At 41.1% G+C, this 21,315-nt stretch overlaps 2 protein-coding genes across 3 annotated transcripts; both read left to right on the forward strand.

Moving 5' to 3' along the window:
• Positions 1–1,552: 1,552 nt before the first annotated feature.
• On the forward strand, positions 1,553–12,609 carry LOC139924304 (NACHT, LRR and PYD domains-containing protein 12-like). The gene is made up of 11 exons (XM_071915331.2): positions 1,553–1,877; positions 1,980–2,003; positions 2,155–3,907; positions 4,887–5,060; positions 5,973–6,146; positions 6,337–6,510; positions 7,463–7,636; positions 8,263–8,427; positions 9,705–9,878; positions 11,027–11,073; positions 11,849–12,609. Exons 1-11 carry the CDS (start codon positions 1,607–1,609, stop codon positions 12,427–12,429), a joined length of 3,711 nt encoding a protein of 1,236 aa, XP_071771432.2. The 5' UTR covers positions 1,553–1,606; the 3' UTR covers positions 12,430–12,609.
• Positions 12,610–13,697: 1,088 nt separating this feature from the next.
• On the forward strand, positions 13,698–20,755 carry LOC139924340 (angiopoietin-4-like). Of its 2 annotated transcripts, none has more exons than XM_078281849.1 (7): positions 13,698–13,985; positions 14,285–14,367; positions 14,598–14,625; positions 14,807–14,904; positions 16,080–16,197; positions 18,465–18,650; positions 19,557–20,755. In XM_078281849.1, the coding sequence occupies exons 2-7, from the start codon at positions 14,299–14,301 to the stop codon at positions 19,856–19,858; spliced, it is 801 nt and encodes a 266-aa protein (XP_078137975.1). In that variant the 5' UTR covers positions 13,698–13,985; positions 14,285–14,298; the 3' UTR covers positions 19,859–20,755. The 2 variants fall into 2 exon arrangements, with proteins under 2 accessions (XP_078137975.1, XP_078137976.1); XM_078281850.1 differs by having other exon boundaries at positions 14,813–14,904.
• Positions 20,756–21,315: the final 560 nt, after the last annotated feature.

Consider the following 21,315-nt stretch of genomic DNA (forward strand, 5'->3'; position numbering starts at 1 on the left):
GACACAATAATTTACAGACAGTTGGACTATAAGGTCTGTATCTTAATTTGTACACAAAAAATTATGTGTGATGAGTTTAATGAATTCAATTTAGCAGTATCAGTAGCCACAAAAATGATCTCTTTAAGATGTTTGCCTTTGATATAATTTGTTAATCTATACAGAATCTGTCTGATGTATGTTTTCATATAATTGGTGGCATATATGTGTAATAGTTTGTCAATATTTGCAATAAAAGATCCGGTACTTGTTTGTCATGAAACTGCATTAATTAACTGTGGATGAATTATGTGTATAGGAATGTCTGCTTTAGACCCAATTAGAAGAGGTATTGTTTTAGCTCAGTATCTGAAAAAATTGTTAATCTAATCTAATCTAATAGACACAATGTTTTATTATAGAGCTAATACCCAAAAGAGTGTTTCTTTTATTGATAAATGGATACAGCCTTGATGCAGTCAGTATCCATAACAACAGAAAATAATGTCCTCACAGATATATGGGGTTTTATACAACAGTTACCAATGCATTTGTATTATTTTAAGTTTTCTTAAAAGTAGAAAATATTGCTGGCACCAGAAGTGTTGTCATGACAACCAATAAAGCTTGGCTAGCAGTGCTTTATGAGAATTATCAGCGCGGCTGGAGCACGTCTTTGACCAATCGGATTGTTTGGATGAAAATACCCATTGTATAGCATTGATTATTGATTTTATTTTTTCATATTTTATCCATCTCTATGTCAACTCTGTCGTAACCAAGGAGCTGCTTTTCTTGTTTTCTCCTGTTTTATAAGTATACTTTCTATGTATACTACTTTGAAGCAAACTTTTCAGCCAGTACACATACAGTACATTGGTTAACTGTTAACTGAATTATGAGTATTGCATCAGTAAAGAACACCTCTACCACCAATGATAAGCCAGCAGACTATAGCCTGCACTGAGACAGCCTCCTGCCTGCTGCATAATTTGTATGCAAGCCTGTTGAAGGAAAAGGAATGCACACGTTCCTGCAGGGCATCTGTATCGCTCTTCTCTGTGATGGGAAGATAAGCAGGTTTTTCTCATTCTCTGCTGGTTCCTCTGGGTGCCAAAACAAGAACCACAGTGCAGACATGACACAGAATGAAACTGATAATGTGGCATAATGTACCGCCTCTCAACCACAAATAGATAGAAATCATTCTCTGTCTAAAAGGGGAAATTTAACCTTACACTTCCGCCCTCATACTCACATCTCACCCTCTTTTGCAGGCACCATCACTTCATAAGACTGGCTCAACTTGTTTGACCATGATGTCTGGCATGCAAACAAATCGCACAGTTATGGAAAGGCGATAAGAAGGGCAGACCTAACCGGAATGCCCCTATGTTTACTGGAAAATAGGGTTGTTTAGTGCGTGGATTGACTGTGGTTGCTACGATTGCATGGTTATAAATCTTTAGTGATATCAGGAAGAGGCGGGTGAGATGACGACAGCTATACCAGCCCTCTGAAAAACTGAAACCTACACTGTATTTGACTCTTGCCTGTGTCAGGAAATGAGCTGTTGAACCAGGAGAGCAAGTAAGTTCACGAACACAGTGACCTGAAGAGGACAGATATGGCGTCTGTCCCAGAGCTTCTCTTGGCCACTTTGGAAGAGCTGGTTGAGAAAGAGCTGAGGACTTTCCAGTGGTTCCTTTACAATGATGTCCTCAAGGGATTCCCTCATATTCCAAAATGTCGGCTTGAGGGGGCAGACAGGCCGGGTACTGTGGATGTTTTGGTGCAGACATACGGCTACGATAGTGCTGTTACTGTCACACTGGATATACTCAAGAGGATGAAACTCCACCTCCGGGCTGAAACACTGAAGAATATGTGTGATGAAGGTAAAAAAGTAAGAAAAGATTAGAGCAGTTCACAGTTTCCTTTGTTTGTAAGATAAAATTGTTTGGTCGTGTAACAACTTTCTCTTTCTTTTTCTTTATCAGTTCCAAGTGCTCATGTGGGCAAAGGTAAGAGGGCAAAGTCCCAAAGATGCTCATACCCATGCTAACATGTTCAAACTCAAACATACACATGCACAGATGCAAGATTAAAAGCTGAAAAGTTTAAAAGAGCTAACACAAATATGAGCACAATATTGTTTTTTTATTCTTTTAATAGGAATTGGCCAGCATGCAGTACAAGAAAAATTGAAATCCACTCTAACGGACAAGTACCAAAACGTTTATGAGGGGAACACAGATGAAGGGGACACCATCTATTTAAACAAAATCTACACCGAGCTGCACCTGATCGAAGGAGCCTGGGGAGGCGTCAGCGAGGAGCACGAGGTCCGACAGCTGAGGTCCAACCACGTAACGACAGAGGAATCCTCCGTTAAACCCAACGACATTTTCAAACCCCGGGCCAACCAAGAGAAGCGAATCAGAACCGTGCTTACCCAGGGAATAGCTGGAGTGGGGAAAACTGTCTGTGCACAGAAGTATACTCTGAGCTGGGCAGAAGGGGAGGAAAATCAGGACATCGGCTTCCTCTTCCCACTTCCTTTCCGTGAACTAAATCCCAACATAGGCGGGAAGGACTACAGTCTAATGGGGCTGCTCCATCAGTTCTTCCCTGAGATGAAACCACTTGAGACACTAGGAACAGAATGCAAAGTCCTGTTCATCTTTGACGGCCTGGACGAGTGTCTCCTCCCTCTGAACTTTAAACACAACAAGGTCCTGAGAGACGAGACTGAGCCGGCCTCGCTGGATGTGCTGATCACGAACCTCATCGCAGGAGATCTGCTCGGCAATGCTCTCGTCTGGATCACCTCCCGACCCGCAGCAGCCAATCGCATCCCACGAAAACATATCCACCAGTGGACGGAGGTCCGAGGGTTCACCAATACACAGAAGGAGGAATACTTTAAGAGGCGGTTGCATGACGAGAACCTCGCCGTCAGGGTCATCAACCATGTGAAGTCATCGAGGAGCCTCTACATCATGTGTCACATACCTGTTTTCTGCTGGATCACAGTCACTGTGTTGAAGAAAATGCTGCGTGACAACGTGACCGGAAGCATGCCCAACACCCTGACTGAGATGTACGCATACCTCCTCCTCTGCCAGACCGACAGGATGAGAGAAGGGGAGTATCCCATGGACAGCGACAACGTTGTTTTGAAACTGGCAGAACTGGCCTTCCGTCAGCTGGAGAGAGGCAAACTGATCTTCTACGAAGCCGACCTGAAAGAGTGCGGCATGGACGTGAAGGAGGCGACCATCTACTCGGGTGTGTGCACAGAGATCTTCGTGATGGAGGGGAGAAGGCGGCGAGAGGTTTTCAGCTTTGTACATTTGACCATCCAGGAGTTTCTGGCAGCCGTCTACGCCCATCACGCCTACATGCGCAGAAAGGAAAACGTTCTCCTCGGATACCTGAAAAGGATATCCGCAAGATGGCTCCCCAAGTCGGTCTTCACCTTCCACAAGACTGCCATCGATAAAGCCTTGGAGAGCGAGGACGGCCATTGGGACCTCTTCCTTCGCTTTCTCCTGGGGCTGTCGCTGAGGTCGAATCAGCAGCTCCTCGGTAGAGTGCTGGATATGGAGGCAGATGGAGAGGAAGACATGGAGAGGACTGTCCAGTTCATCAAGGAGAGGATCAAAGAGGAACCAGAGACCAAGATCAACCTGTTCCACTGTCTGAGTGAGCTGAAAGAAGAGTCGTTGGTGCAGGAGATCCAGAGCTTCGTGAGCTCTGGGAGGCTTTCGGCCAAACAACTGTCGCCAGTCCAGTGGTCAGCGCTCACCTTTGAACTCATGACGTCAGAGGCAACACAGGACGAGTTTGACCTGAAGAAGTACATAAGATCAGAAGAGGGGGTGGTGAAGCTGCTGACTGTCATTACTTCATCCACACGCGCTCTGTGAGTTTGGCAAACAACTAAAATATGGTATTCCTATTGCATATTGGTTATAATTATACTGTAGGTTGTGAACAAATTTCGTTTCCATGCAGTTTTTATGTCTTTATAGACTTATGTTTTGTAATTTACCAATACAGAGATGTGATGCAAATACCCCAAGTACTATTTAGGGTGAGTGCCTATGTAGAAACCTGACATGGCTGTTAGAAGAAAGGGATGTAAGCAGGTGTGTCATTGAGGTCTGCATTTGCCAGATTGGAGTTTTAGTTCTACAAACATTTCTCTCATTGGTTGAGTTAAACCTCAGTGGGCGGAGCCAAAGAACAGTTTTTCTGGCTAAGTAACATTAGATTGAAGCCCAGTGAAAGAGAAGAGGTAAGAGCGGAGGAAGCTAATATTATGAAGCCTAGCGCTCTGCTACTAGCTGAAAAAATACAATCTAGCCATACTAAGTTATCTAGGTTAGCTAGTTAGCCAGCTGATCTTCAAACTAGCCATACTAGCCTATAGCTAAGCTAGTTAGCTAGCTGAATGAATGAAAAATGTCATTACCATTCATATTTTTTATTTTAATTTTGACTAGAGTTCCTTCTTTGCCATTGAAGTTTGCCAGTTAGCTAACTTGCGCTCAGAATAAACAGTGGTTCTTTGGCCCCGCCCACTGAGGTTTGACTCAACCAATGAGATTATTTCTGCCCTCAGAGCAGTTCTGCCTCTGAGAAATGTTTGTGTTGCAACTAAAACTCCAATCTGCTGCTCTCATTTGGGCGTCTCCCATCAAAAATGTCTTGTTCAATTGTTCAATTGTTAAATTTTAAATTGTTAAATTAGGCCAAAGCCACCTCCAGAAGGCTCAACAATGAATGAAAAATAAATAAATAGAAATTTATTAAATAAATAAATAAATAAAAAATAGTAAAATGTAATAAACAAAATGTGTTTTTTCTCAGGAGTAAAGATGTTTTATTTTTTCTTCTAGGTTAAATCGCTGCAACCTCAGTGAGAGCTGCTGTGAAGTTTTGGCCTCAGCGCTCAGCTCAGCCTCCTCTCACCTGACTGAACTGGACCTGAGCGACAACAAGCTGCAGGATTCAGGAGTGAAGCTGCTCTCTGCTGGATTAGCGAGTCCACACTGTAAACTGGAGATACTCAGGTCAGTAATGGTGTTATTAACTTCCCTTTAGCACCAATACACAGAGGTGGGCACTCGAGTCACATGACTTGGACTCAAGTCAGACTCGAGTCACAATTTTAATTGCTTGAGACATGACTTGATGCATGAAGAGAAGACTTGAGACTTGATTTGGACTTGATTCTGGAGACTTGGGACTTGACTCTGACTTGTACTTTGATGACTTGAAAAGGTTTCTAAAGTCTTGACTTGAGATCTTGTGTTTGTGTAAATGACTTAGATTGAAAGTGATGAGATTTGTTCCAGCAGACGACTGAATTTAAATTCTGTTTTCTGAATTTGTATGGAATGATTGAATTTATTGAAGTTGAAATTGATTATAGAAATCAAACTCATGATGCTCTTACCAAGTTTTTATCCAATTAAAACCATATTGCATTGAAAAGTCCTAGATATTTAGTTTTCTTTAAGATATTCAATTGATACTGGACTCTTGATTTGTTCTGACCTGACTTGGTGTTCCACATTTAGACTTGAGACTTGACATTAATGACATAGACTTGACTTGGGTGTTCTACAGTGAAACTTGAGACTTGACATTAATGACTTGGACTTGACTTGGTGTTCTACATTTAGACTTGAGACTTGACTTGAGACTTGTGCCTGAAGACTTGAGACTGACTTGGGACTCGAGATGTTGACACACCTCTGCCAATACATTGGCAAACAGCAGCAACTACTTTTTGTAGGTAAAAGGTAATGACTTGGGGTTAAATTTAATATCAACAAACATTAAATGCAATTAAATGATACAAATCCAATTGCTGTTTGGCTGTATGAGGCAGAATAGTGAAATGTAATTACATTATCTATTGATTCTCGTAAAATAAAGCTAAAAATCTGCATGATTCCTATTTTTTCCCCTTTGTTCAGGTTACATAAGTGTAAACTGGAAGGAGACTGCTGTGACGCCCTGGCCGTCGCTCTCAGCTCAGACTCCACCCGGCTCAGAGAGCTGGACCTGAGTGGAAACGACTTCCAGGAAACAGCAGTGAAAGCTCTGTGTGTGGGACTGTGCAGCCAGTACTGCAAACTGGAAACAGTGAGGTTATTTCACGCTGATGTATTCTCTATTTCCACTCATTTTATCGCATAATCCCTGGATATATCAGTCTCTGTGACTGACAGGTTAGAAGACTGGCCTGGACTTGACTTTAAACACTTTCCATGCTGTTAGGGTAGAAGGGTGAAGGAAAAAAATCCCTGTCATTTTGATGAATAATGTTTTTTCATGCAGGTTGGACCGGTGCAAGCTGAAAGAGAATTGCTGTGCAGATTTGGCTTCAGTTTTCAGCTCAGTCTTCTCTCACCTGAAAAAGCTCGACCTGAGTCACAACAGCCTGCAGGATTCTGGTGTAACGCTGCTCTGTGCTGGACTGAGGAGTCCACACTGCAGACTGGAAACTCTCAGGTCAGTGAACGCAACACAAGACTTGATGTTGCTATTTCACTAGTTAAGAGTTAATAATAGCACTTACCTGGTTATCTCCTGTTTTGGTAACTGTTAAGACCTACTGATATTCCAGGACATATTTGCTAACTCTCTGTTAGGGCTGCACAATTAAACAGAAAGAAAGAAGAAGAAGAAACAAAAAAAGAAAATTGTAATATGCAATTTCCAAATCACATGAAGCTGCAATTATTTTATCAGAGTGGTGGCTGTTCAAAATGGATCCTAAACATGATATTCTGTTCCTGAGCCCAATTTCTGGCCTATAAATTAAATAGCACATTGTAAAAAAAAACTTTCATTGTATTCAAACAGAGTGAATCTTAAGCAACAACATCTCAGCTTTTTATTGAAAAGGTTTCTTGTTTGCTGAAAAATCTAAAATATTGAAAAATCTGTGTCTGTATACTATATTGGAATTTAGATTGCAATATTCAGCAAAATAACAACAATATGATTATTTATCAATATCATGCAGCCCTACTCTCTGTGATGTAGTGAGGAAAACCTTTTATCAGTGAATCAAAGTTGCAATGAAAATGATGTTGTAACACTACAGTTGATGACCCTGCCTAATTCATTTAATCTCAAAACATTTGAGTCAAATTGAAAAAATGTGACTCCATGCAGCTTTTTGCTGTTCACTCTGATTAGAAAACATCAGATGTGTTTCACATGTTGATTGGGAAACTTTCAGCTGCAGTGTGAATGCAGCCATAGTTTGCAGCAATGTGCCAAGTCAAACATTTAAACCTAAATCTTTTTCTTCATTAAGATACAACAATGATGAAGATGGCAGCCACAATGAAGATGATAATGAGGAGGGTGGGGTCGGATCATCTTTTAGTGAACTAACAATGATAATGTGTAGGATGCTTGTAACTGTTTTTGTTTTTTTCCCTCCGCCTGTCAGGCTCAGCTGGTGCGGCCTCACAGGGAAAAGCTGTGAGCAGATTGGCTCGGCTCTCGGCTGTGACTCCACCCACCTCAGAGAGCTGGACCTGGGTGGAAACGACCTGCAGGATCCAGGACTGAAGCTGCTCTCTGCTGGACTGCAGAGTCCACACTGCAGACTGGAGACATTAAGGTCAGCTGCAGTTTCACTAGACACAGCTAATAATATTGTGGCCCATGCATGTAGTTAGGTGCATATCCATTTTCTTGTTTGTTATAAAATAATAATCTGCAACATTTTCATATAAATATATGTTTTGCTGCGCTCTATCACCAATTGCTCTAACACAACAGTGATTCAACCTATATCCAGTTCATAAAGCTTTTCCATTGTCTGTTCTAAACAGCCGGTGTCTGGTAGTTTAACGTTTCCAGTTTGTTTGGAATAAACAGAAGAAGAAGAAGAACTGGGTAGTTAGCATGAGCAGCGATAAAAGAAAAGAGAAACTCAAACTGCATCAACAGAGTATCACAGCTCCACCCACACTGTATGATTGACAGGTTGATCTCTGGATGGAGATGGAGACAAAAAAAAGTTTTGTCTGTGTTTTTTATGCACTTAGTGACCACAGAATATGAAAAAGGACACAGGGAATAAGGATTAATTTGACTTTTTGTATTTAATTGAACTGGAAAGAATTGGTAGGGATTCTTCATGTCAAAACAGATAATTTTGAGGAGTGAAGAAGTTCAGTTTATCAGTGGAATACTTCAATAACACATGGAATTCCAGAAAAAAAATCAATTTCTCTTCTGCAGGTTAAACGAGTGCAAGCTGCAGAGCTGCTGTGAAGCTCTGGCCTCAGTGCTCAGCTCCTCTCGGCTGACAGAGCTCGACCTGAGCGACAACGAGCTGCAGGATCCAGGAGTGAAGCTGCTCTCTGCTGGACTGGGGAGTCCAGACTGTAGACTGGAGACACTGAGGTCAGCTGGATTTACATTTAGATGATATAGGGACGGGACGATCGGCTTATCTCACGGTACGATTCGATACGCGATATGGGGTTCACGATTCAATACAACCACGATACGACGTAATACATAAAAGTTCAATCACAACAAAGTCTGACTGTGCAGAATTATGTTAATTTCTGAGACACAAATCTTTCTAGCGATGCCATTGGCTACAATTTAAAAATGTCGTCACAAAGTGACAATAATATAATTTGGATGAAGAGCTTGTGAAACTGTGATGGTCAAGCGTTTCATTTGTGATTACTACAGCAGAATAAAATGCAGCTGATATCGCGATTCATTTTTCTGCCTCACATTATGTATTGTCACATTTTCGTATCGCGATATATAGAATTTGGATATATATCGTCCCATCCCTATTAGTTGATGCTCTTATCTAGAGCAGCTTGCCTTGAGTGCAACAGTAAAATAAGCTTCGATTCCCAGATTGCCAGCATTGCACGCAACCAATTAGGGCTGAACAATTAATCAAAATTTTATCGAAATCGCAGTATGGCCTACTGCAATTTTCAAATCGCACGAGGCGCAATATTTGTTAAAGGCGAAATGTGTGTCAAAATACCACTTTACATTAAATATTGTCGTGCTGCAGAGATGTCCTGGCCTACACATCATATTCTACAGACTTAAGAAAACATCTTTGTTTGGTACAGATCCCCGCAAAAATCACACCATAATCATTTTAATACGTTTTTCAATGAAAATGAGAATAATGATGTAAAAATTATCATTCCCTCTAATATCGCAATTGCAATATCAGTCAAAATAATCGCAATTAGATATTTTTTCAAAATCGTTCAGCCCTACAACCAATAGTAAGGACTGCAAGGGTCAGAGCGATATTACCCTGAAGATAAATGAAACAAAAATATTCCTGTGACACTGGAATGATAGAGAAATGCACAGAAAAGGAATTAGAGAGGTAAGAGCAAAGGAGAGAGGTAGAAAGGCTTTTTTCATACAGCTGAACAAGACACATCAGATAGGCCAAACCCATTTTAAATTCTTTGAAACACATTTACGAAATAGACAGACCTCATCTGTAACATGAAAAAGAGAATGCTGTTTTTCTGAGCTGAAATTTTTATTGTCTTACTTTCTATTTTAGTTTTTCTTTGGCATCAGAGAGGACAGCGAACTAAGAACTTCATTGTCCAGGGCATCTTGTTTTTCTCTGTGCATATGACAATAAATAACTTGACTTGACTTGAATGTCGTCTACCCAGGCTGTCGTTCTGCGGACTCACAGAGGAAGGCTGCACTTATTTGTCTTCAGCGCTGAGATCCAACCCGTCCCGCCTGAGACAGCTGGACCTGAGCTACAACCACCTGCAGGACTCCGGAGCCAAGCTGATCTCTTCTCATCGGGACGACCCGCTCTGTAAACTGGAAAAACTCCGGTAAAACAAACAGTGCAATGCAGAAACTATCCATCATAACAAAGTATTTAGTCTCATATCGAGTCTTAACATCGTTCCGGGGATTATTGATGGCTCAGTTGGCTAAGGTGCATATCTGTCCTGGATTTAAATCTGTCCTGGGACCCTTCACTGTCTAGTGTCAACTATCAAATGAAGCAAAAACGCCCCAAAAAAAGAGGAAAAACCTTGTTTTCCTTAAAGCTGCACTAGGTAAGACTTTTATGTAAAAATCCACCTGTCTTATCAGCCTAAATCACAAAGTGGGACAGCAGCATAGAAAAGCGTCCCAACCCCACTAACTGAGACGCTGTAGATTGCCGGATGGTAAACATGAGAAAGCTGTAAGCAATTTACTGACGTCATACAGGATTTCTGGGTATTGAAGTTCAAACAGTTTTTAAACAGTTACCTCTTGCTGCCATTTGGAGCCGCCAATGTGTGAAGTTGCCTGTGCAGCTTTAAAACAAGCAGAAAAATCTGCCAGTGGGATGAGATAATTTCACTTGTTTCAGTGCAGTTTCACCATTTTCACCATTCAAGTGACAATATCTTGAAATGAAGCTCCATCACACCACTGGTTCCAAAACATTAATCTAGATTCAAGAAAATTCTTGAAAAAAGTTGATTGCCGTTGGAAATTATCGCAGCCCATTGGCAGATTGTTTCAGAGTAAATGATTACTTAAGATGGATATTTCTTGCTGTTTGTAACATGAGTTGTGGTTCAAAGTTTCATTTCATGTTCAAGTTTCCCTTTATTGCCACACAGGGTTCATTACAGTGCAGATGAATTTAACCACAGCAGATAGAGGATGCAAAGTGCAACAACACGTATTTATAGATATGTAAACTTTGCAGTCATTACATCATCACGGAAGAGGAAAGTGTGATGGTGGAACTTCCTCTCTTAACCCAGTGCAGAGGAATCAACTTTAATCTGAATGTTTCTCACTTTGAGTAAATGCAAAATGCGCTGCTACAAAGTGATACCAAGTGTGCTGGAAACAAGAAGTACAAAAGCCAGATGAAAACAAGTCTTATAAGACATTCCTTAATATTAGTAAGTCTTACACTGACTAATATTATTACTGTGAGTGAGTATTTCTTTATATTCTCCCTTGTCTGCAGTGTGGACCATAATGCAGAGTGCTACTTGAAATCAACATTGAAAACATGTGAGTGTAATAATGTGTGTTTCCTCATTTTTGGCTTCTATTATTATTTGTTTTGATGCCTTTTTGAAAAGCACTTAAGTCACTTTACAGTTTAGCCATCCAATGAGACTTTGAACTTAGCTTTAGTTCTTATGCATTGTATGTGTGCAGATAAAGGAATTCAAGTAGTATATGGTGTCTTTTACACTTTTTCATCTATTTCACTTGTGTTTTTGGCCTAATAACATGTTGTAACATTATTTGTCCAGCAGATGGCAGGATAGAGATCTATTTAAAGACTGACTGGAGTCTGTAATGCTGATCTTATGGTATCTGGATCAGAATAATTTTTTGAAAAACTGACTCAAAATCAGCACAAATCCGGTTAATCGTAGCTCCTGGACCATAATCCAGAATAAAAGTGATGAAAAACTGGTTCCTGATGATTTGTTATGACACTATATTGATTATGATGTTAATGATGATTGGCTAACAGGGTGCTGTGGTGACAACACAAGACTGAAAACCCCATCTTCTTTAAAAAACGTACTTTTTTAGACTAGCTTTTTTGTGATTCTTGTACTATTTCATTCACTTTGCCTATAGTTTTAATTCATCTGTTGTTGTTGTTGGCTTTACTTCTCTTTACTTACTTCTCTAATTATTTTATTTGTATATTTGTTTCACTATCGTATTCTGTTTTAATTCTGTAAAGCACCTTGTAAACTCTGCGTAAGAAAGGTGCTATATAAATAAAGTTCATTATAATATTATTTATTATCTCTGTCTTCACCAGACGCCTGTGAGCTGACGCTGGACTCGAACACGGCGGCCGAGTCTCTCTTCCTGTACGACGGGGGGAGGCGGGTGACGTGGGTGAGGCGGAGGCAGCGGTACCCGGACCATCCCGAGCGCTTCGAGAGCGTTTCCCAGGTGCTGTGTCACCAAGGCCTCACGCAGCGCCACTACTGGGAGGTGGAGTGGCGCGGGCGCTGGGTGGACGTGGCCGTGGCGGCGAGGGGGATCCGGCGGAGGGCCAGCTCCCACCTCTGCGGGTTCGGGTCCACCGACCAGTCCTGGAGCCTGTACTGCTCCGAGGATCACTACAGTGCTCAGCACGACCACCGGCCCGTGGACGTCCCGCCGCCCCCCTCCCGCTCACGCAGGGTGGGGGTGTATCTGGACTGGCCGGGCGGCACCCTGTCCTTCTACAGCGTCTCCTCTGGCACCCTCAGACACCTTCACACCTTCAGCAGCACCTTCACCGAGCCGCTGTTCCCCGGGTTTGGGATGGAGGAGGACGACTGCTCCGTGGCTCTCTGTGCGGTGGAGGACGTGCAGCGGGACTGGAGGACTCAAGTCCAGTCTCAGTCTTGAGTTTGGTCTCAAGAACAACTTTGTCGACGTCTTGGACTGGTCTCAGCAGCTTTACAATTGCATCACAGATCTCCTAGTAACCATGGTGCCATCATGGAGGTCCAGTGGAGAATTAGCTGTGCACAAATAATGGCTGAATATATAACAACTGAGTTAGAATAAAATAAATACTTGAAAAAGCTTGTTGTGGTGTGCAGGTCAATTCAGTAACGTTCTCAGTAAAAGTGAATAGTGTGATAAGGTGGATTTGGTTACTGTGACACAGTAAACTGTCTTGTCTTTAGCCCTAGTCTCTACTCCAAAACACTCAGTCAGCTCAGTTAACCTGAACAAACTGTTAGCTAGCTAACTAGCTAGCAAACACACTGATGTTAATGTTAACTTCTACTAACTTCTACAATGTTAACTACTACTATTAGCTAGTGCATGAATCAGAGTGTTTACAACAAGACAGTGATGGTTAGCTGACCAGATGCTAGGGTTAGCTAGCTAACAATGTGACATTTTCTAAAACATAAAATCAGTCAGATGTCTCAGTGGGGAAATGATCAGTTTCCAAAAACAGGAAGGTGTATTCACAATGCAATCAGCTGTTCACAGCCACTTTTGCCCAAGGTCTGTGGACCTCCAATATGGCCGCCAGAGGGTGTTATGTCACCTGAAAGCTCTCTATTGGACGCAGACATGACTGCCTATGTAAAATACATGTAAACATTTTTTTGCCTAGTTTGGTCTTGGTCTTGACTTGGTCTCAACCCCCTCTGAACCTGGTCTTGACCAAATTCTACTGGACCTGAAATTGAGTGGTACTGGTCCTCCATAAGATCACATTCCTAAATTCATAGATTTCAGTGATCTAACATGGTTACACCGTTTTTCATTTTTAAACAGAGGACGTCGGGTTGTTTGTTTTTTTTTTATACATTTTGATCTGTGAATGAAGATTTTTCCTAAAGGGCGTACAGTGCAATTGCAAAAGAAACTAGCCTACTATATTTGAATTGTCCAATGACTGTGAAAGGAAGAATAAATTAGCAGCCAAAGTAAAGCTACTTTGGCTATCAGCGCCTTCTGTTAAAATATCGGTATCGGCCTTCAGAAACCCTTATCAGTCAGTCCTGAAGCGAGTCTGCCAGGGAATGTTTTTGCCTTGAGGCTAGTGGAAAAAGGGAGAAAGCAAGGAATGTACACACACTGCTGGGAACAGATTATTTGTAATGTTAAAATGTCAGGAACTCTCAGTGAAGAAAAGTAGGTGATTATGAGAAGTGAGGACACACTTTGTAGGAAGAGTGCTTGGTGTATGACTTTGGAGGAATGTTTTTACTGGAAGTTTTACAGATGGCTTTGAATTCCTCTGTTGTTTACACTTGAGCTCCCTCCGTCACACTGCGGGTGAAAGTGTGTGTGGCTTCAGTATGGGTGTAGTTACTGGGACACGATGACACTTGCTGTAAGCATGAAGTGGGTGTGCTTGGTATACCAATAGGACTATTATGTGAATTTCCTGGTGTGGACTTTGAGCTGGCACACATGGTTCTTTATCCAACGCCCAGGTGAGTGTGTGAGGGAATAAACATAAGGATTATTAAGAGTGTAAGTTTGTTAAAAGTCTCATGAAGCTGCTTGAGTCGATGCTAAAATGCGAGAGGTTTTTGTCAGGAGTCAGAAGCAAAATCTGTGTATTTGGCATCTTGTGAGAAATGTCATGGTGGAAATCTCAGGTTTTGTTTTTGGGTGTTGCTCTGCCGTTTACCGTAGATTCAACTTATTTTGACCAATTTCTGAAGAATTTGTATTTGATTACCAAAGACAGGTCACTGTTTTTAATATTCTTACTCTACTGTTTGCTTAGAAAATCAGGTAAAGATGAAGAGTCTGATTGGAAGTTGTGGACTGATCTTCACTTTTCTTTTGAGCCTCTCAGAACAGACTCAGGTAAAAACACACATTCACCATAATAATAATAACGCAATAATAACAAACAATTCTCTCTCTGTCCCGTATCTTCCTCCTCTACTTGCTCTAAAATACTCTTGGCTGAACTTTAAAAAATCCTCTGTCCTCAGGGTCTGTTTGTAATTTACACATGCAAACACGTAAAGATTTTCTCTTCTGCCAGAAGCTTTGTAATGCATATTAAGAACTGTGTCTGTTTGTATTGCTAGATCCAGCGGAGATCAGCTTCTCCTCAAGGTACTGTGCATGTTTTATTGTTTACAGATGAAGTACCAGGTCTAAAAATAAAACAAAAGTTGCCACACATTTAAATTCAATTTCAACTTTGGTCGTCTCCTTCTTGTTTATAGTGTGCTTTGCTGTGCTGTTTTTCTTCTATGTGTGTGTGTGTGTGTGTGTGTGTGTGTGTGTGATGCAGTCTCAGGAACAGACTGCACACAGATTAAGGCTCTCTCACCATATGCAGCCAGTGGGGTTTATATCATCCAGCCGCCGGGAGTCAAAAAACCTTTCAAGGTATCAGAACACAAAATAACGATAGACCTGGAAGAGGTTTGCTCAAGTCCCAAGTCAGTCTCAAGTCCTGAAGCACAAGTCTCAAGTCAAGTCCCAAGTCCGAATGCAGATTATCAAGTCAAGTCCAAGTCAAGTCCATGTCATTAATGTTAAGTCCCAAGTCTAAATGTAGAACAGCAAGTCAAGTCAGAACAAATCACTTCGGTCACAGTCATTTACACAAACACAAGATCTCAAGTCAAGACTTTAGAAACCTTTTCAAGTCATCAAAGTACAAGTCAGAGTCAAGTCCCAAGTCACCAGAACCCAAGTCAAGTCAAGTCTCCAAAAAGTAGCTCATTCAAATCTACTCAGAGGGAAAGTGTTACAGCCTATGTCCTTTCCCATGTAATGCAAAAAGGACAAGAGCACAGAGAGTTCAAACTAGTTTTTTTTTTAATGAAACAGGAAACGTTAAAAAATAAAATGCATAATTAAAACAAAGCATGAATCAACACGATTCATTCACCACAATTAAGACTGGTCAGTTTCTGATGCAATGCTTAAGTAGAGCCTACAAAATCTGTATTTTTTTTTTTTCACAACTTTGTTTATTGGAATTTTTAGAAAATACAAAATGTGCAGTAGGTCATACAAAAATATAAATAACAAAATCTGTATTTAATAAGTGCTCAGATATAAAATATAGTGAAGTACAATACTTCAGTCAAAACACACTTCAGTAAAAGCAAAATTACAAGAGTACAAAAATGCTACTCAAAGTAATGTAAATGTAATTTGTTACTTCCACCCTTGCTTTCCATTAAGGTATTTCAGTTTATTTGCACAGAGAAAAAAAAGTGATAAAAACGCAGGAATAAAATACAATGATAAAAACAAAAAAAGTAGAGAAATACATCATATTTGTGCAGGTGAGATATCTCAACTTCTTCCAACTTTTGCGCACATTCACTGCAGTCATACCTATGAAATTATCCATCAAAATCTATAAAGTCAAATGCTCCTTTTAAAGGATTTAGAGAAACAGAAACAACATTTTTCAAACTTTTATCTCAATCATCTACTTGATCTTTACTTGTTTCTGCAGCCGAACATTCCTGTTCAGAAAGTTGTGTGAAAATGCATCGGCGGGTTGTTTTCTGACATCATGCTGTGTTTACTGGACTTCTCCTCAGGCTTACTGTGAGATGCTGCCGGACGGAGGCTGGACGGTGTTTCAGAGACGATCTGGAGCAGACGTTTCCTTCCGCAGGAAATGGGCAGCGTATAAAAACGGCTTTGGAAACCTGACGAGTAAGTAAAGTAGGCCTACTTATACGTGATGTTTACCTGGAGCTGCTGTGTGTCCTATGTTGTTCAGTTATTAAGCCTGATAGAAAAAATGTGGTCGACTTTATTGAGGGTTTAAAGCTCCTTTAACTGCAAATTATTTCAATACTGAGTACACATAACACCCTTCACCCAGCAGGGGGGGCTGGTGGTGAGAGAGGAGTAACTGTGGTTGAAACAGACAGAAACACAAATAAGCAGAGGAACAACTGTTATCAAAAACAAATAAACATACTGTACATTCCTCCCCTTTTGTCTGTCTGCATAGTCATCTATTGCTCAATGGGCAGAGCATGTCACTAACACTGCCTGGGTCACGGGTTCAATTCCCTGTGTAGCTCAATGGGTAGAGCAGGGCAAAAATAACAATGTGCTTAATTTTCTTTATTGATACTGGCAGGGAAAAGCAACATTACATTTCATCTCTATTTTTTATAGGCATAGACGTGTTTAAGTCCAGCCAAAGAGGTGGTAATGTCAATTTTCTCAGGAAAAAGAGAGAAGCATTTTGGATTTTCTATTTCAAAAGTTTATTTCCAGGGGGCATGAATGAGGACTTCTCAATTAATGAGTTTGTGTAGTGGTTTGTAAATATCTCTCATTTATTTGGTTTTGTAGGTTTTTTTGTTTTTCTTTTTTTATGATGTATTATTATTATTTTTTGTTATTCTTTTATGATAAAGTAGATGAAGTACCACCCCTTAGGCGCACTTCTCCAGTTTATGACCCAATATGGTGTCACCCATGCCCCTTATTGGACACTCCCCTTGTCTCTGGGACTACGATTGGCCTGAAGCCACATGACCATACCCAACCCATCTCTGTAGGTACCCCATTGGCTGATACGTGTGTGGATGTATATGATTGGTTGTCTTTTATTATTTTTTTATCTTTTTGAATTTTTTTCGGTTACCCTATTTAAATGTTGTTTGTAATGTGTTTCATGATGACCCTGATGAAGGCCACAAGCCGAAACGCGTTGGTCCAACAATAAAGTTGTTCTATATACTACAAGTGTTGCTGGAGTTTTGACCTTTTTAGGGAAAAAGCAAAAACCAGCCTTCAGTCCAATCCACCAATCCTGGCATCCTTGCGCCCTAAAGCTCTTGTATAATTGGAGCGTTCTCTGATCTGATCTGATCTGATCTGATCTGAGACTCTAGGATGGAAAATCCCGGCTCTGCCTCCTTGCCTGACTTGTTGGTGACCATGTGTCTTGCAGCGACGACAGCAGCCACTCTGAACGTGTGCAAAGTCTTAACTTTAAAAAGATCTTAGTTGGTGTTGTGAAGTGTTAGTGCAATCTCGATTTGCATGGCCTTGCTTACAAAGCACTATTATGTCGGCAAAATAATGAGATTTACATATCGCTGTTGTCGGGTGAAAACCTTGTATCTCCAAAATGTCAACCTTTCAGAAACTAAGAAATACAGCCTTGTTTTTAGCTTGACAACCATGTGACCATTGAGTTTATCTAATTTATTTTAAAAAGGTTTCATAAATCCAAGTGTTGTAGAACTTTCTCAACCCATAGAACACCATGGAATCCCTCAATTGAAGTTAAAACATGAAAATCAACAAAATTGGAGTTATGAGGTTTTCATCTGACAGCGATCACATGTATTTCATTTTTTGACCAGCACTATTAAGCAGCTTTCCACTCATTGCACACAGTTAGTGAATAGCATGGCTTTCTGATTTGGTCACTTTGGGTTAGGGTTAGGGTTAGGGGGATTAGGGTTAGGGTTAGGGTTAGGGGTATTAGGGTTAGGGTTAGGGTTAGTGGGTTAGGTTTAGGGTTAACCACCTGTCCAGCTGTCCCCTATGTGTTTTAACAGGTAGAATATGATACTTATGCTGCCTATAGTTTCCTACTGATGTAATGCATGCTTAACATGGATGCTCTCTTGGCAGCGTAAGGTGATTTGAATAAAAGTGTTGGTTAATTGGTGCCAGCATATGACAAGGCAGTTACACAAAACAGATTTGACAAACTAGATGCAGGACAAAACATTACAGGATCTCACATGTAGTGCAGACAAGACTTTATTGTATGACAGTAGAATAAACAAAAACAACTATAAGTAGGCCTAACACATGGGGGGAAAAAGCCTTGACTGGGTTCTCCTGGTGATTTGGTTAACATACTCGTGGTGTCATGGCTTCGTATCCAATTCATGACCTGTTTTGCCATGAAAGTAATCCTGGAAACATGAAATCACTTCCCTCAGAGGACCACTGGCTCGGGCTGAAGAGGGTTTTCTGTCTGACCAAGAACAAGAGGAAGCGGTGGAGCATGAGGGTCGACCTGTGGGACCATGAGGGCGGTGCCGCCTTCGCCGAGTACAGCGACTTCAGACTGGGCAGCGAGAAGAAGGCTTTCAGACTGACTGTTGGGGAATACAGAGGGAACGCAGGTAGACCCGGCTTTTCTTACTTTACTGCTGCTGAATATGAATATGAAATCTCCCTCCTTCTCCCTTTCTTCAAACATACACACACACCCCAATATTCCCCTTATTTTTCATTTATTCATTCTTTTTTTCATATACTGTTTTCCTCCTTAAATGTTGATGTCATTTAATCTTATCCAGTTCAGTTTTTTTTTTTTTTGAGGTGTGACGATTTCATTGTTTCATTTATTTGTTTGTTTTGTTTGTTTTTTATCTCAATGGCAAATTCTTATCATGCTGTTCTTTGTGTTTTATCATTTTATATAGGCAAATTTAAAGGTGCTAAGTGCAGAAATTTTAAACATCAATATGTCATTGTTATCAAATTAATTATGAGACCTTGATATGATTACAGTAAACAAATGAGTCCATGTTGGAGCTGATTGTTCTCCTCTATCTCACTCCAGTAGTATTGTTAGTTCTAGTGTTTCTCCACATTAAGACTACATTTCCCATCAGCCCCGTTGCTTCCCGCCCCCCTCCCCCTCCTGAAGAGGATCAACATGTTGGAAGTGATTTCTCCATCTTCCTTTCCCTCCTTCCACCATCTGCTGCCAGAAACTCTTTCAGCTTTAGCTCCGTTTGCTCTGGAAGAACAGAACCTCTTCCTGTTTTGTGCCGTAAAGCGATCCAGCAGATTTCCCTCCAGATCCACCAGGTGGAGAAACTATGGAGGATGCAGAGTAGAGGCTGATAGAGGCTGACAGGCTGACCACTGATGGTCTGGTTTGTTTACAGTAATTATACTAAAGTGTTCAAAATGAATGGGATAGTGATGTATTCATGTTAAAATGCTACACATAGCACCACAAAGAAACCTCTGAATTCCAGACTCGAGAGACTGACTTTCCATTCCAACTCTCTCCAAAGGCGACGCCATCCGTGGGACGTACGCCGGCATCGACCAGAACGGCTTTGGCTTCAGCACCATCGACCGCGACAACGACGGCTGCTCGCTCTGCATCTTCGGCGACATCATCGAGAATGACTGCAGCTTCTGGGAGGGCGGCGGCGGCTGGTGGTTCAGCCGCTGCGGCTCCGCCAGCCTGAACGGCTACTGGCACCCCGCCGGAGAACACCTGGGCTGGGCGTCCGGCCTCCACTGGCTCACCTGGAAGGGTCCCGCCCCCTACTCCGCCCGCGCCACCCGAATGATGATCAAGTCTGTGTGAGAGGATCCCTCCACGTTCAGTTTCATGGTGCTTTTCACTGCAGCTTTTAACACAGATGAAAAAAAGCATTGTGACATTTACAGAAGAAACTTCAGTGCAGCAGTGAACACAACACAAACGACAGAGGGCAACAGTGCTATTCATGTATTATACAATCAACTTCACAGAAGTTGCATATCTGTGTGAAATTACACTTCAAGATGTAGTAGTGCAAATTGGACCGCTGAAAATATTTCCTCAATTTGAGTGTAAATGGATTGCATTTATATAGTGCTTTTCTAATTTGACCCATTCACACACACATTCATACACCAATGGCGGCAAGCTACCACGCAGGGTGCTGGCGCAACCATCGGGAGCAATTTGGGATTCAGTATCTTGCCTAAGGATAAGCGGACTGGAGGAGCCGGGGATCGAACCACCGACCGTCTGATTAGTGGATGACCCGCTCTACCTCCTGAGCCACAGCCGCCGAGTGTGTTCATCTTCTGTTCTTTGCACTGATTAAACCAAATCTCTTTATCTGAACACCTCAGAATTAAAGGTCATTTAGAAAAATTAAATGCTTAACAAAATGGAAAGACTTCCAACATCAATTCTTTTAAGTCTCATTTAACTGCTTGTACATACATTTGTCCTCAATGCCCAACCTGGACACACTGGAACCTAACAGTATCTTGTTCAAAGTGCAAGGTTAACAGATACCCAATATATAATCTAATAGGTTTTCTTATTTTAACATGCAACCAATCTCAAATGTGCTGCATTATTGCCTTTTTTAAAGTTAAATATAACTATACTGTATGTGAAATTCAAGGTCACTTCTGCTTCAACACATTGTAAATTTCCATGAAGAATGTATAACAAGGAGCAGTTTACTACCAAAGTTGACATCATGTGAATTTATTATCATTTTATCAATACAGAAAACATTTCCATTGTTTCCCATGCTTTCATCCAAACAGCCACTGAGAAATAGTGATGTATTATTTTCATGTTTATTTACCTGAAATGGAGTTTTCCACAGTCATTTATAGGTAGAGCCATACAACTCATAAAACTCATTCACAACCCACGATCAGATTGTCAAAAATGTGTGGCTGTTGAGGTAAAAATGAGGCTTTTATTCTCAGTTCCTAAAAAGTTGAGGTAAAAGTTTTTGATCGGCCTGCAGTTTTATGCTGCTTTGATTTACGCCAGACTTAAAGGACAAATCCTTTTGCACTGTTACATATCATCAGTCTGTGATGTTCAATACATTCCAGAAGTTACTTTGATGAAGTGTTGTAATTTACTTTTTTGGGGAACCTACTTTCACTCAACCTGCCTCATCTACTTCTACTTCAGTTAGTGATTTCTTACGTTTCCCAGAATGCCTTCTGACGACCCCAGAAAAGAGGCGTGAACTTGTTGCTTTCATTCAAAGGTGGACATACTTTTTATATAAAGAGACATAT

Source organism: Centroberyx gerrardi, chromosome 24 (genome assembly GCF_048128805.1).
Source record: "Centroberyx gerrardi isolate f3 chromosome 24, fCenGer3.hap1.cur.20231027, whole genome shotgun sequence".
NCBI lineage: Eukaryota > Metazoa > Chordata > Actinopteri > Beryciformes > Berycidae > Centroberyx > Centroberyx gerrardi.